General features: G+C 45.9%; 2 protein-coding genes across 7 annotated transcripts in view; both read right to left on the reverse strand.

Moving 5' to 3' along the window:
* Positions 1–5985, reverse strand: part of usta (uronyl 2-sulfotransferase a) — a 52773-nt gene extending 46788 nt beyond the window's left edge. Inside the window, exon 1 of one of the 2 annotated variants that reach the window (XM_035144098.2) lies at positions 5398–5985. In XM_035144098.2, coding sequence (XP_034999989.1) covers positions 5398–5632 — 235 coding nt within the window. In that variant the 5' untranslated portion in view covers positions 5633–5985. The remainder of the gene's footprint in view (positions 1–5397) is intronic. The other variant, XM_035144099.2, reaches the window with a different exon arrangement.
* Positions 5986–9313: 3328 nt separating this feature from the next.
* The window catches only part of sash1a (SAM and SH3 domain containing 1a), a 157951-nt gene continuing 152192 nt past the window's right edge, over positions 9314–15072 (reverse strand). For all 5 annotated transcript variants that reach the window (XM_035143492.2, XM_035143495.2, XM_047337966.1 and 2 more), the window contains 3 exons: positions 13839–14872; positions 12388–12519; positions 9314–11990 (listed from right to left, as the gene is read on the reverse strand). In XM_035143492.2, the coding sequence (XP_034999383.1) occupies positions 11730–11990; positions 12388–12519; positions 13839–14872 (1427 nt within the window). In that variant the 3' untranslated portion in view covers positions 9314–11729. The remainder of the gene's footprint in view (positions 11991–12387; positions 12520–13838; positions 14873–15072) is intronic.

Consider the following 15072-nt stretch of genomic DNA (forward strand, 5'->3'; position numbering starts at 1 on the left):
GGGGGGGGGACGTCTGCACATTTTACCAAAGCAGAGCCAATTACAAGCCGTCTGATTGTTTTGGCGTTGAGGCTGCGGACGTGACGTCGGTTAGGAGTCGCTTCGGGGTTGGTCTCTGAGTTGTTGTAGTGCTTTCTGTGACACTTCCATGAAAACTAACACACTGTCGATGGAGGGACGAAAGGCCAAGTCCTCCTGCTCTCACCTCCTAATGAGTCTTGTCAGCTCCAAGAGTTGGATTGACGTTAAAACCTATATTTTCTGCCTTTCACCCATAAACGTGACATTATAGTGATGCAGCGGCCTTGAATTTTAAATAGAAATGTATGTTTTTGCTTTGGTTGATCACCTGTTTTAACTTTGCACGACTAAACAATCCAAAAATTTACAGTTTGACCATTTTTTCCTCAACGTCTGGGACCATTAAAAAAAACTTGAGTGGCAGCACTGGTCATGATTTTTATTTTATTTGACACTTAAAAACACGGACTGTCACTTCGCTCAAAGACTCAGTGCAACTAAATCTGTCAGCCTGAAGAACAAAATATGACCCGATGAAGTAAAGACCTTGTTTTTAATTTCCTCCAACAGGAAGCGCGGGCGCACTGGTGTGTGAGCGGAGCCGCGACTCTGCTCCAGAAATCACACGTACACGTCTGGCTCGCTCAACAAAGCTCCTCTGCATAATGTGGAGTTTGTTTGTCCGTTTCCTCGCCGCGGCATGCAGGTCTCAGCGGGCACGTTTTAAATACCTGTGTGAACGCTCTCGTGCATTTTAATGACGTTTGAGCAATCGGGGGGGGGCAGCAGGTCAGACGTGAGGTCGGTGGCACAGGTTGGGGAGTTGAGTGTCTCCCGTTCAAAAACACTGAGCAAATTCGAGGAACGAGAATAGGTGCGGGATTCCATCTGTGATTATTATTGTGATGAATAGAATTGTGTGTAATGAAGCAAAACACAACACGTACAAGTGTAACTATATCTCCATTAGTGGGTCCAGCAGTGTTGAGCAGTTTAAGCTCACAACTGTAAGTGTTAATCTATATTTGTAATCAGCAGAGTGTGTGTTTGTGTCATGGTACACCATCAGCTAAGTGTTTGCATGAACATTGCAGATTTTCAAGCTGATTTCTATCGTTACAATATCAATAGTATATGAAGATCAACTGTTCAATTTCCCATCGTGTTGCCTGGACCAAGATATCCTCGATATTTGGTTGCCGAAGAATTAAGAATTACATCGTGAATTTTCAGTTTGCCCGCCCCCCCCAACAGTCTGATGGAGAGAGAGCGGTGGCACCAGAATCAAGTCATACCAGTCAAAATGAACCGGTTAGCACAACAAGTGTATTTCCGGACTCAAGACATTCGGGGCTACTTACTGTCTATGAGCTTCAATACGCAGCGAGGGAACTACAGCATATGGAGGAGGAAGAGGACGCAAAAGGGAATACCACAGTCCTTTCTCTCTGTCATTTTGCACCATTTTCTTCCCGCCTCTCTACTGCATGCATATATACTTAAGTTTTATTAGAAGGCCATCCTCCCAGCAGTGGATTAATCCTTAAACTCTCCCTTCCTCCATTACTTCTGTTCCCATTCTCACTCCCTTCTTCTTTATACACGAGTAAAATTGTATTGCCGCACTGCTCACACTGGCCAAACTAAACTTCATTAGAATTAATTTAAAAAAATGTGCGTTCACCCACTTCCTGTCGAGCTTTGCTGTAAATAGGACAGCGGCCGGAGGGAGGAGAGGGATCCTGAACCTCCTCCAGCGTGTACCTGTGTAATCCCTTAACACCGCCCTGCAGTTTACGGCTCGCACACTCTTACCCGCCACTTTCTGGGAAATTTATGCGTGCGACTGTTCCGGGGTTACAGAGTTCTTTTCAGAAGCGGAGACTGACAGTTGCACAGGGTTCCTTCGGCGTTTATGATTTATGGTCAGGGAGAGCGGGGACAAACACAGAGGAAGACCTGTCCTTAAAAATCTATTCCATCCATTCACATGGCGGGGAATTCAGCACTCGGCGTTTGCTGACTAATCCTGAAGGGGTCCAGCTCAGCAAGTAGAAGATTTGAGAGAACAGATACAAACTTTTTCTACTTCTGTTTCACTTTCGTGGCTCCAAAGAGCTACAAGAGGACGGCATGAAATATAAGGTCATTATCCCATCGTGACATTAAAACTCCCTGAAATCATGTCACTGCAGAGATATAAGGTGTGTGGTGTGAATAGTGAGTAAAACCCAAACACAGGCTTCATGGTTTCAAACTCTGGTCAGGTCCAGTCTTTACTTTATTTTTATCTTATATAATATGTTATATACGTTGAGTTTTAAGCAGGAATGGAGGCAGCTGCTTCGATATAAAGATTCCTGACTAATAACAGCTCATTCGTCAAATAAGCTCCACACTGGTGTTTATGAACAGTCAGGTTCCCCTAAATGTATATGTTTATATAAATTGAACTTAATTATGTTTCAGTCGGAGACGTTCCAAGTCAAAAATCCGGAGGAATCACTGCCGCACAGTCAGGTGTGATTGTGCATTCACACACGGAGACACACACCTTTGCTACAAGAGAAACATCACTGAAATGGAGGTTCAGAAAATGTGTGTGTGTGTGTGTGTGTCTGTGTGTGAGTCAGTGAACACACAGCGGTGGGCAGGCTGTAATTCCAGGTCTAAAGGTCTACACGCCGTTTTAGTCGCTGCAGCTATACGTTGAGTGACACCCTCAAACACCAAACCCGCGGCCCGGCCCAAAAACAAAAAAGGCTCTGTTCCCTGTACGCCGTGTGTGACCGAGAGAAGCACACACACACACACACACACTTAAGACACACTTGCACAAAATCAACCTAGTATTCTCTTCCACGTAGACTCCCACATTCACTCACCCCACCAGGAATCCTCACCTTCATCTTGGCACGGTGCAGCCAAAAGTAACACAAGTCAGCTGAAGGTAAATAATCTACTAATCACTGGTTGCTCCTAAGAGGCTGCTCGGCCGTCCGTCACACATACTACGTACAGTGTGTATGAGGAGGAGGAGGTGCACTGATGCTGAATTCCCTCTTTATTTCCTCATGTATTCCTGTTTTTTGGGGGGGAAAGCAAACCTCCTGTAAGCAAACGTTTGTCAGGGTTTGCATTTTCCTTAAATATCTGGAGAATATCCGGAATTCGGTGCATGTCTGGAAAAAACCCGGGCGCACAAAGTTCTCTTGCGAAAATAACTTTCTTCCAAAATCTCTTTCATAGCACCATGGAGGCAATTTTTGACGCCTAAGCACCAAAGGATTCTGCCCAGCGAGCTCTCCGCCTCCCTCCCAGGTTTCTCTCTCCTCTCCCTCCACTATAAAGACCACATGTGTGTTCAGAACGAAGACAACTAGAAGACCATCTGAAGCCCATTTCTCTGCTTTCTTCATCTGTCCCGACCGACATCCAGCCTTCACCGTCACTTGCCTATAAAGCTCAGGAACCAGAATACGACCCGAATATAAATTAACTTTAACTGCTGCTTGTAACCTCATATTGCCACTTCAATGGTGTCACTGCTCTCAGTCAAAAAAACAACACAAAGGCTTTTCTTCTCCAGCATCGTAACGAGCGGAGAAGATTACTCATGCAGAACCCAGTGGAGGTTCTACACTGTAGTTGTGTCACTGTTACATAAGGAACACCCCCTCCTCTCGCTCCTGAAGTCGGCGGAGTATAGAGGAGTCAGTGTTTGACAGGACTCGGGCCCCCGGGGGTCTCTGTGCAGAGCTGCAGCGAAGCTCACGTCACGCAGGTGGGCCCAGACACTCATTCATCTTCTCGCAGAGGAATCCCTCGCCCTCATGGTTCCCACATGGCTGACTGCTCATGGCGTTTCTCAGAGCAACGCGCCAGCTCTGTGTGTAATGGCACTCAGACCCTCCTCCATCCTGTACGATAAAGTATCTAAGATCCTGCTGATAACTGTAACTTCCGTGTGTGCAGGTTGCAGAGCACTTCTCAGAATCCGGATTCCCAGTACGGCCCATCCGATCCGCCTGTTTGTGCATTAGCTCTGTGCAATCACTCTAAAACTGAACGAGCATCGACTGCTGCAATTTCTAAATCACATTAGGCTGCAAAGTTCCATCAGAGCGAATGTGTGCAGTGGGTATAGAGTCTGCTCCGAAAATCAAATTGTGTTTCAGAGGAAAGTATCTATACTCTCCTTGATACCCAAATAGAATGATGAACAATGAATTTCCACGCACTGCAAAAACTTAACACAGTGAAGAAAAACTTTCTGTGTTGACGTTTCGCAACACTGGACCACATTACAATGATTTCTTTCTTATTGTGTAGCGTTGGTGTGCAGGTATTTGAACAAGTGTAAGAGTGTGTCTGTGTGTGTGTGTGTGTGTGTGTCCACAGGAAACCAATCTGACCCAGGGGATTAGTGGCTGACTTGGTGAGTAACTCTCATGCTGTTCCAGATGTTTATCACGTCATAAAGGCCTCCAGCCCTCCAGTAGAATTAGGTACACACACGTTTCGCTGCTGCACCCCCCATCGGTAACTGATTTTCAACACACACGCATGAACACACACTTCCTTTCCTGACCCTTGATACATCTCATCCTTGCAAGTCAACACAGACACTCAGACAGATAGAGCCACTCCACTTTCTCCTTGTAATCACACAGTGTGTTGATGACAGTCATCAAGCAGCGCTATCTGAAGTAAAAAACACTTTCAAGTCTTCCCCTCGGGACATCATGGTTTAAACTGGAAACCTCCCCACTGTATCATTTACAGAAACACGCGTGGCTGTGGCTGCGTCCAGCCTCGAGGACACCGGTGCGCCCCGCTCCGCCGGTGCCAGCCGTGCGTAATGGGCGCGTGTGTGAGGCTGGAGCGCCGCAGCTTCTGGCTGCACGAGCAAGGAGGTGTCAGTCCCCATCCACGCACAGTACCGAGTCTTTTACAGTTGCTACGGTCTGGCTGTTACCATAACAGTAATCTCTCAATCATGCTCCGACAAGTCAGAGCCGAGATTCAAAGCGCGCAGAGGAGCGCGCATTCCTCAGGGTTCTGGTCAGAAATGCATTTTTTTTAGAAAACGTGGGGATGTCTATAATGTTTAAATGAGAGGTGTGCGTGTGCGGATGGCATTACGCACGCGCTGGTTAGGATGCGTGACAGCATACAGTAACTCCACAAGTCCAGGTGGAAGGTTAGAGGAGAGGAGAACTCATCCGAGGTGAACAGAAACCATGGTGCACAGGAGGTGAAAGTCTTATTCATTCTCTAACTTCCCCAGTGCACCTCCCAGGGAAAGACGGGACCGAGAGGAATCGGACTGGTGACGCGTCTCGGAGCAGAGGAAGGAGAAAAAAAAGTTCTTACCGAGATACTGTCGGATGTCCAGCAGGATTTTCGGGGGTCCTCCGTTCAGCTGGTAGAAGAGGGAGGCGAAACAGAAGAGGAAGAGCGTAGCCATGCAGAAACCATAACCTCGCAGGGAGAACCGCAGCGGGAGAATCGCGGAGAGTGCGCTGTACTTTCGGTTGTTTCGCTCTCGGACGTGGTTGGGAGTCGGGCTGTTGCTGTGAAGGGGACTGCCGCTGAAATTCTTCATCATCTCCTCCTCACAAAGCGCCGCGGAAAGTCTCCCATCCGCCCGTGGGAAGCGTAACTTGTCGCCTTGAGATCATCGGAGGTCGGACGGTGAGTTGTTCTGGAAGACGCGCGGGGGGAACCCAGCTCTCTGTGGCTCTCCTCCTCCTCCGCCTCCTCCTCCTCCTCCGCTGCCGCACAGCCACGGAGCTTGTTTTGTTGCGCACGAGCGTTCGGCCTCCTGCTCGGTGCCTCTCGTCCTGCGCTCGTTGGGTGACTGCTCCTTCCTTCCGTCCTCCGGGCAGAGTTAAGGGTCCATCCTTCTGCTCCGTCTCTTTCCTTTTTGGGGAGGTGTCAGATTACTGAACGTGGAAAGAGGAAAAACTTCCACCTCATGCAAAGGAGGACTTGCGTCCGGGGTGCCTGCGCGTAAAACAGCGCCGCCCGGTGTCCAGGAAGAGAGGGCGCATGCAGCCTGTGGTCATCCATTGGAACGAGCCTCCACACAGAAAGTCAGGCTGGAGCTCTGTGGCATTTACAGTTTCAATTTCCACAGGAGTGAAGCCTTCTCATTTGCCCAGACTCTGACAGTTTGATGACAGTGTGGGTCTAATATGGTTTATTTATAATTTTGCAAAAAAAAACCTAAAGACGCAGACAGACACAACGTGGAACAAGTTGTATCATCACCACTTGGGAAAAGGTTTGTAGATCGGCTGTGTGCTGAAAAGAAGCCGGTGCGATGAGTCTTCATGACGTGTTTGGAGCTCAATCTTGTGTTTTGTTCCCATCATGCACCAGGTGTCCAGAGGGCGGAGTCTTGTTGATGACCCTGGTTAGAAGCCTTTGGCCTTGATGGTCCCATCCAATAAGAAATTGTATTTTCATGGCCATGACTCTACAATACAACAAGATAATATTTACAACAGTCATGATAAAACACAGTGTCTAACACTAATGAGGAGGTATATCAATGTTTCAAGTGTTTATACAAAAGAAAGAGTCTGACGCAGATCAAAGGAGCTGCAAGGACGGTTGTAATGATAGAGGTGTTGCCAGTAAAGTGTTCATTCATCCAACATCTTTCATTTAACACACGTCACACATGCAAACACACACCCTTACTACCGACTTTACTGGTGAACACATCCCATAGAATCTCTGGTTAGCTTTTGGTGACATTCATTCTATTTGGTTTTAAATAAAAAACTTAGAATGTGCCTTCATCTTCCTCACATTCTGTCTGGTGGGTCGGCCTCAGCGGAGGGTGTCTTGTGATTTAAAGGCCGAAAACACCCCGATGACCCTGAGGTACATATACATGCCTGATATCTGCTGGTGGTTGGCAACTTAACATCAGACCAGTGTGAAGGACCTTCAATCATTCAAGGGATAACGGCTCTGGAGGCAGTGAATCCATTTGGACAAAAACTGAGGTCTCCATGGGTCGAGATCCCTTTGTGAGGCTTTTCACTTAGTCTCAGGGTTAGAATAGGAATAAGTATTTGGGTTGGGTACTAACTTGTGATGCTTAAGGTTTGGGGTAAGGGTCTGTCAATGAGTTGCCACGTGTGTCTTTGACTGTCTCTTTCCCCCTGGGGGCCGGCTGTTAGGACACTGAGTCATATATCTTTCCTAAGCACGGCCACAACCCACCATTAGACTACACCTGCACTTAAGAGGCGAAAAGAAGCCGTTCAGCTCAGCGGGCGCACTTTCACTGGTGACAGCTACAGTGGTCGAGGGAGCGACTGCGGCTGTGAAGAACAATTTGGCTTCCAAGACCAGAAGTAATAAAGAAGACGGGCATCATTCAGTTGAGGGCCATTGCCTTGGCTTTTCCACAGGTAAATGGATTGTAAATAGAACAGCACAGAGCGCTGCATAATGCAAACTAGGCACAATAAGGCTGAATTCATTATAGGTTTATAGCCCGGCCAGCCCACTGTGCCATGGAGCACGGGAGTCCTATAGATGTCAGTGAGGTCACCGCAGTCTATCAGGTTTCATCTAATCATAACACGTGGCCATGGGATTTAAACCCAATCATATCTGCTCATATCCTTTTATTGCACATCATCCATCAGTCCAGCCGGGAGGGAGGACAATTAAAACAGTAGCACCAACTCTGGACCTCAGAGGAGAAGTGGAGCGCCTGGAAGAAACTCACTCTAACTTCGCACAGACAGATGTTTAAAATGTAATAAGTCCAGATGTGTGATGCAGGTTTGAGCTGTTAAATCAGTCAGTCGGTGCCTCAGGATGTGTCAGGTCTGTGGACTATAGTCGGACGGAAGTTCCTCTGAATTTGCTGTTTGTAAAATCTCACCCAGGTTCAGTAAACAGTGTCTGTGATTCTGACGAAGCACTGGAACAAGGTCCATGTTCCTGCAAGTTTGTAATCAGCAGTTTGTATCCGTGCATGCTGCAGGGATATATACTGTGATTCTACTACTTGTTTTGGGGGGGAATTATCATACACTGAAACAAATGCACTGTAAACAAGCTTAAGTCTTTTAACCTTTTTATTTTAAATTGGATGAGCAATTATATCTGTTGTGGACGGAGTAGAGAGGTGGAGGCGAACTGCTCATTACTGCTGCGTAAAAAAGGAAAATAAATACAGTACTAGCAGCTACTAGCCAATAGCAAATTAGGACAGAGCATAGACTTCCTCCCACTCTCCAGAAATAAAGTTACAATATCTGGGATGCAAACTCCATCTTGCACATGTGGAGCCAGAGTCTGCACAATAGCCATCAGGGGAAAGAGGCTACATTAACAAGGCCTCATGTTGAGTACATGTTGGCTGTCAATCATGAAGTTTTACCCTGTATTTATAGCATCAATAAAAATAAAAATAAAACTTATTGGAAAATGAACATTTGGCAAACAGTGTGATAAAAATACCATCTTTGAAAATGTTTTATTTGACTTTTTAATTTGGTCCATGTCGCATCCAGTAACATGGATCAGGCAGGATTCATGACCCACACTGCAGCCAAGTATCCAAGTAAAAACTTCTGTTCTGATTCTGTATTTCATCAATTCGGGGTCTTTGGTCTGATGAGTGCCTATTTGGAACAAACCAAAAAAACCTTTATCATGTTTTCATTGACGACAGCTGCACTGCGACAAGGGCCAGTCGACCTGAGGACCAGAGCCACAGAGCAACTGTCTGTGTTGCTCCAGAGCACGTGCAGTTCACTAAATGAGGAATTACACGATAGACAAAACAAGGAAAAGTTTTTAAGCTCGGTGATTTCAGTGGTTTATACATATACTGAACTTTACACTGTCCAGCACAGTAAGAGAAGCATATTGGTTATAATTTCCCCTTTTGACCACACTCAGGAAAATGTATATTGTCTGCAATCATAGGAGCCAAGAATAAAATAACATGTTTGACAGACCAGTTGGAATCAAATCAAGTCTGGTGTTATTAGTCTTTTTGTTGTGTATAGATACTTTTTCATTTTTAATTCTAAACTCTATAATTAAGATTTTATTAACAGGCCAGTGTTAGTTTACCACAATGACCATAAGAGGCAGGAGGTCAGGCCCACGTCTCCCCATTTCTGTATCTGTGCATGTGTATTTGTTACCTCTTTCGGAGAATGTGTGTGTGTCTGTGTGTGTGTGTGTGTGTGTGTGTGTGTGTGTGTGTGTGTGTGTGTGTAGCGACAAACTGGAGCAAAACAGTGGATGGCAAGAAACAGTTTTTTATTATATTTAAGAATGACAAATAGTTATGGACATTACTTTTGTTGTTTCAATACACAAGCAAATCTGTATGGACAATCATTAGGTAGATGAAAACCAAATAAAATAATTTGTACACATATTTTACATTACATACTGCAGCTCCTCACTGGCTAAAGCAATATGCATTATGCAGGAAGGTATTGCTATTCATATAGTACAGCTAATTACAGTTGATGTGGAAAAAAAAAAAGAGCAAAAAAATAAGTTATTAATTAAATATCAATTACATATACAGAATGTGCAACTTCTACTAAGCATTTCATATATGTAATCAAGAATTTGTATTTTCTGTAAGACTGCAAAAACAAACTGGAAGTAAGTCACTGGAACTGGTTAACTCGTGAATGGTTATTAAAACTTGGCATCGGGAACTCAACACTAAATTAAAAAATACCAGCGTTACCCACTGAAACCCTTTTATAATACCTGACAACGAATGTCCATTAAATGAAGCCAATTTCACCTATAAAAACAGCTAGATTTACCCTCTAAAGTGCATTTACAGTGTCAGTATTTTCATTCATTACAAAACACTTGTTTTTTGTTTTTTTAATAGTGACCCCCCGTCCCCGTCCCCGTCCCCGTCCTCACTCTCCCAGAGCACCACTTTGATTGAAGAAGAAGAAAAAGGCATCAAACATCTACCTATCAAGTGCCCACTGCAAAAAAAAAAACACATTAACAATAACACTTGGTCAATTTTTTTTAAAATATGAAATCCGTGGAATAACCACTTCAGTTCTGGTTGTGAAAGATAGAACTTTACTGGGAGAAAAAAAAAAAACTACACAAAGAAAGATTATTTGTTAGATCAATTGTGTGCAAATGAAAGAGATTCTGGTTGTTTTCAGTTTTTTAGTTTTTTGGCCCAAAGTTGTTGTTTTTCTGTAACAGACCGACCTGACTCAGTGTTTCCCTGTACAGTCTGTGTTTCCCTGATTTCTCAAGACCATAGAGTGTGAAACCATGTGCAGACCTCGGAGGTCACCTGATACGACTGCTCCCACCTTCCACCCGCAGCGCCCAATGAAAAGTTTCCCACTGGCAACAATTACAGCTACAGTATAATGTGTTTAAAAAAGAAAAAGTCCCAAAACAGCTTATTATCCAAATAAGCAAATTTTTCATGTGTCTGTAAAAATCCCCCAAATCCAGTTATCAGCTGTGTCTTTGGAACATTTTTCACTCTCTCCTCCCTCCCTGTGAACATGTGCTCGAGCAGTGAGGACGCTTTCGCACTTTTGTAGCGTCGTCCCCGTAGTTTTGTGATTTATCGTCTGAGCTTCGCGAGAAAATAAAAACCACAATCGCCATCTATCTGGCGCGTGTTGATAAAATCCGCGCCTCGGTTACTTCTCAGACTCGGACACATTCAGCACAGTTCAGTCTCTGTCAAAGTAGCGTCAACTCTACTGTAGGTTCCATCTCTTCCAGCCATTCGTTCATATTGCTAAGACAACTTAAAAAACGTCCATGTATACGCAGGGGGTGTATTTGTTGCTGTGAAAAGCTGATTGTGGAGAAAAAACCTGGAGCGAGAAACAGAGCTTTCTGTTTGTGCTCGTATTCAGACTGGAGGTGCATCCGAGATATGCAGGAAAACTGGATATAATGTGAAATATAAGGGTGCGATGTGATGTCAGCTGTTTCAGCTTAGAAATGACTGAGAGCTGCAACATTCAAAAGGCAAACACAAATGTTCTTTTAACATAGAAATCGTTTTTTTTTAAATGAAGATATTCATTATGCTATAATACAGAGACATAATACAAAATAGGCCATCTCAAAACCACCTCTTACTCCTTGTTTGTCTTCAGTGGATTAGAAGTCCAGGGTGAGTTCTGGCGTCGTCTTTAGGAAACCCTCGGATAATGCTGCTTTGCCACGAGAAGAGATGAAAATGAAGCACTTATGAAATAGGCAGGAGATAAACCGTCTCTCTGTATTTAAAAAAAAGGAAAGAAATCATCCATCCTACAAAAGAGTGTGCTATCCTCCTTAAAGGCAGATCCAAGTCTTTATTTTAAGACTTTGAGGGCGTCTGCAGAATGGGAGCCATCCCACAGCGCGAGTCTACAGTCTTATCTTCAAAAAGGCATCTGATAGCTTGTCTTGGCTGTTGAGGGGAAATTCCTCAGTGGCGTAAACATTTCAAAAGTTAGAGTGATGGGGACAAAAATCATCAGAGAGCACGGCGGCCCGCTTTGAGTCGTCAGACACGAGACAGGAAGTACTGTAGTCGCCTGGGTTTTTAGTTCAGTCCCGTGGCCAATTTGCCTTCAGCCGCCATCTTTAAATGAGGCGGTACTGACCAGTGAGTCGACACCTGTTATCCAACCCGGACTCCGCCAACGTGGTTAGGACTTCACCTCTCTGGGCGCGCTGACCGATCTCGCCTCGCTGACCAGCCGGCGGACGTGTCTCTGGTCCCGGACCCCGGCCTCCCACACGCTGCTCTCCGTTAACAAGGCCACGCGACCCAGCGTGTCGATTCCCGCCGCCGCCAGGGAGGCGGCGTACATGGGCAGGCCGATGGAGACGAGCCAATCGGGGACTGTGCTGATGTTACCCGAGGGCAGGGGCTTTCGGCACATCTCGGTCAGACCTCCAGACGGGATCTGAGGGACACAGTTGGACAAGACGACATCAGTTACAGGACTGAAGATACAGAATTTTGTAGTTTTCTTTTTTCAGATGACTTTAATGAAGAAATGTTTGCCAAATTGTGTTAAGTCACTTTATAAAGTCTTCAGTAAATTTTAGGATACTTGCATATAAAAACTTTAACTTCACATGTAGCCAGGTTTTTAAATATTAAAATCACAATTTGCTTTGTTCCTCAATAATGGCGCCAGTGTTGGATACGGGGGAAATACATTTTTTATTTTCACGCCTGCATTGTTAGATTTCCTCATCTAAGAAACCCTCACTAAGCATTAATCTAAAGCTCTATAACTCAAACAATAGTGGTCATTGATTTGAAGCACTGAAGGAAAATCAGTGTTGTTTCCTTACAGCCATGCGGTGTTGTTTACGCAGCTCTTTGACTCGGAGCTGGTCCATGGTGGAGGCCACGTCCTTCACGGGCTGCTCCAGGTCTTCAGAGTAACGCTGCACCAGCGGCTGGGGAATCCCACAGCGGCCATGCTGAGGGAGCGAAATGTAAAGAGAGGGTGAGAATATGGAAATAAGAATAAATCCAAACCACATAAATCCATGTTTTATAGAAGAAATTCTGATGCATTAAAACACTCACACCGTTAAAGAAAACCTTTACCTCGGGCAATTTTTTCTTTCCTGTTTGTTTGCTTGTCTGTTTGCAGGATTACACAAAAAACTGATTTCCATGAAATGTTGTAGAGGAGTGGAGCGTGACCCAAGGATGAACCCATTCAAATTTTGGAGCGAATCCGAATAATCAGGCGTATCCAGCATTTTTTTCCTCTCTTTCTAAATACATGTCATTTGGTGCTGAAGTGGCCAATCAGCCCCTGGCAGAAGTTTGAGCTCTCAGAAAACCGTCTTGTTGATAACTACAGGATTTGATAAGCAAATGGGAGGAATCAGTTTGAAATCATTTGTGTTACCTTCATGACCTTTGACCCCCACGACTGCATTACCGCTCATAACCTACATGTTGCCTCTACAGCCGCAGTTTGCCTGACGTCTCTGTGGATCCACGTCTGACTGACTTTGTTGTGAGACGCTACTTCTCACCTCATCCGTTATACGTGTTGTTTGTGTCGGGGGCTCTGCCGTGTTAAAGGGGCCCAGCCTGGGGTTTGGCGAGTGGCAAGAGGGTTTTATAACCCCTGTCTGCCTTCTGTAAGATCCAGCCCATAAACTTAACAGTCTCAACCGCATCATAGTAAGACTCAACCCACAGTCTCTCCCCCCTCAGCTCCAGGCAGTGTATTTATTATTGTGCAAACACACTCACACCGCCTCACTCAAAAATACATGCCACTACACACACAAAGGCATCTGCACACAGAAAGTAACAGACTCTGTTAGGGTCTATTTTTAAATTAAATGAGCTCCAAAGCAAACCACTGATACTGTTGGTCTGAACACAGAGTAATTTGGATCTAAGCTGCAGTCAAATTATGACAAAGTTAAGTCAGGCATGTTACGATGTTAAACCGAAACAAGTCTGACGCAGGACACGAAGCCCCGAGGTGTCTTTGATCCACATTTTTTAAATAACCATGGAAATGTGACTTCGTAGACTTTTCAAAAGATGAAAAGAATTCCTAAATGTGTCTGTACACCTTAGTACCTATTGCAAAATTATTGAAGAAATCAGGTTATTATTTTTTCTGTAGTTTTCCAGCATCTGCTTGAATTGTACGAGGAAGTATGAACCCAATAGCTATTGCGACGTTATCAAACTGCAACACAACCAGAGGTCACCCCCTGTGTAATGTTGTTGTTTTCTCAGTTTCCTCTAGATGATTGATACTAACCTTGTCAGAGTAGGGTTCCTCCGTCAGGTCGATTCCCTCGGCCTCCAGCCGCTGCTCCAGCAGGGTGAACAGGTCAGAGCTCATTTTGTTATGGGAGAGTTTTCTCGAAACAGCCACTTTGCCCCCAAGGTCCGAGAGCCACGGAGGCTGGACCGCCGGGGGGGTGCCCGACTCCTCGCCGAACGACGAGGCCGATGAGGTGGCGCAGGGGCTGGCCGGGGTGCTCGGGGACTTGGCGGGCAGAGCAGGGGGGCAGGGGCTGCTGCTGCTACTTCGGATTTGGGGGCTGCTGGGGTGAGAGCGGGTGAGGGAGTGGGTCGGGGAGGCGGTGGGAGACGGCGAGGAGGGCAGGGAGAGAGGGGCGTGACGGAGGCCATTGGCAAGTCTTTCCCTAGACTTTTTGGCGGGAACGGGAGGTGGGACAGGGGGCTTTTTGGGGTGAGTCCGGATCACCCTCTCCCCACTGGAGTATGGGGGACTGGGAGTAGGACTGGAGAAGGGCTCTGGGTGAGTAGGGGACTGGGGTGTGGGACAAGGGGGTCGGAGAGGCAGCTGGGAAGGTATGGGTGGTCTCTCAGCCCTTCCTTTAGGGCTCACTGGTGGAGTCCCATTCTGAGCTGGGGACCCCTCCCCTCTGCAGACCTTGGTTGAGTTACTGCTGTCTGATTTGGGCCTTTCCATGGGGGGTTTAACCTCCAGGCCCAGATCCTTCTTCTGCTCATAAGTCTGCTCCCATTGCAGGTCTCCCAGAGAGTGGGAGCGTTTCCAGGGTCCAGTGGGCTGCGGGGGTCCGTCCAGGTCCTCGCAGCTGCGGCTTGCTGGGATCGGGGACCGTCTGGGGGCTTTGCGCAGCCCCAGCAGGTTGAAGGCCTTGAGGGAGGGTTTGATGAAGAAGCTCTTCGGGAACTTTGTGCGCTGGTTCTTGCCGTTCTGCTGCAGGGCCTCAGTTGAAAGGGTCATGGGCAGGGTGGGGTAGTCTGGAGACTGGAGACCCGCCGAGGAACGACTGGAACGGGACGTTTTCCTGCTCTTGCCTGCAAAAATAAAAATACTTATTCTTAACCTGCTGTAAACAAGTTTCCTCAAAGTGAAACAAGCTCAAAGTGTTTCCACCAGAAAAACAGATCCCTCAGTCGTCAGTTTGTTCAAATCATTACAACGAATGTTAAAAATAATAAATTACTGTTTTCCCTCAGTGTCACAGAGGGAACTTTTGTATTTCTCTAAAATAATA

The sequence above is a fragment of the Hippoglossus stenolepis genome, chromosome 20 (genome assembly GCF_022539355.2).
Source record: "Hippoglossus stenolepis isolate QCI-W04-F060 chromosome 20, HSTE1.2, whole genome shotgun sequence".
Lineage (NCBI taxonomy): Eukaryota > Metazoa > Chordata > Actinopteri > Pleuronectiformes > Pleuronectidae > Hippoglossus > Hippoglossus stenolepis.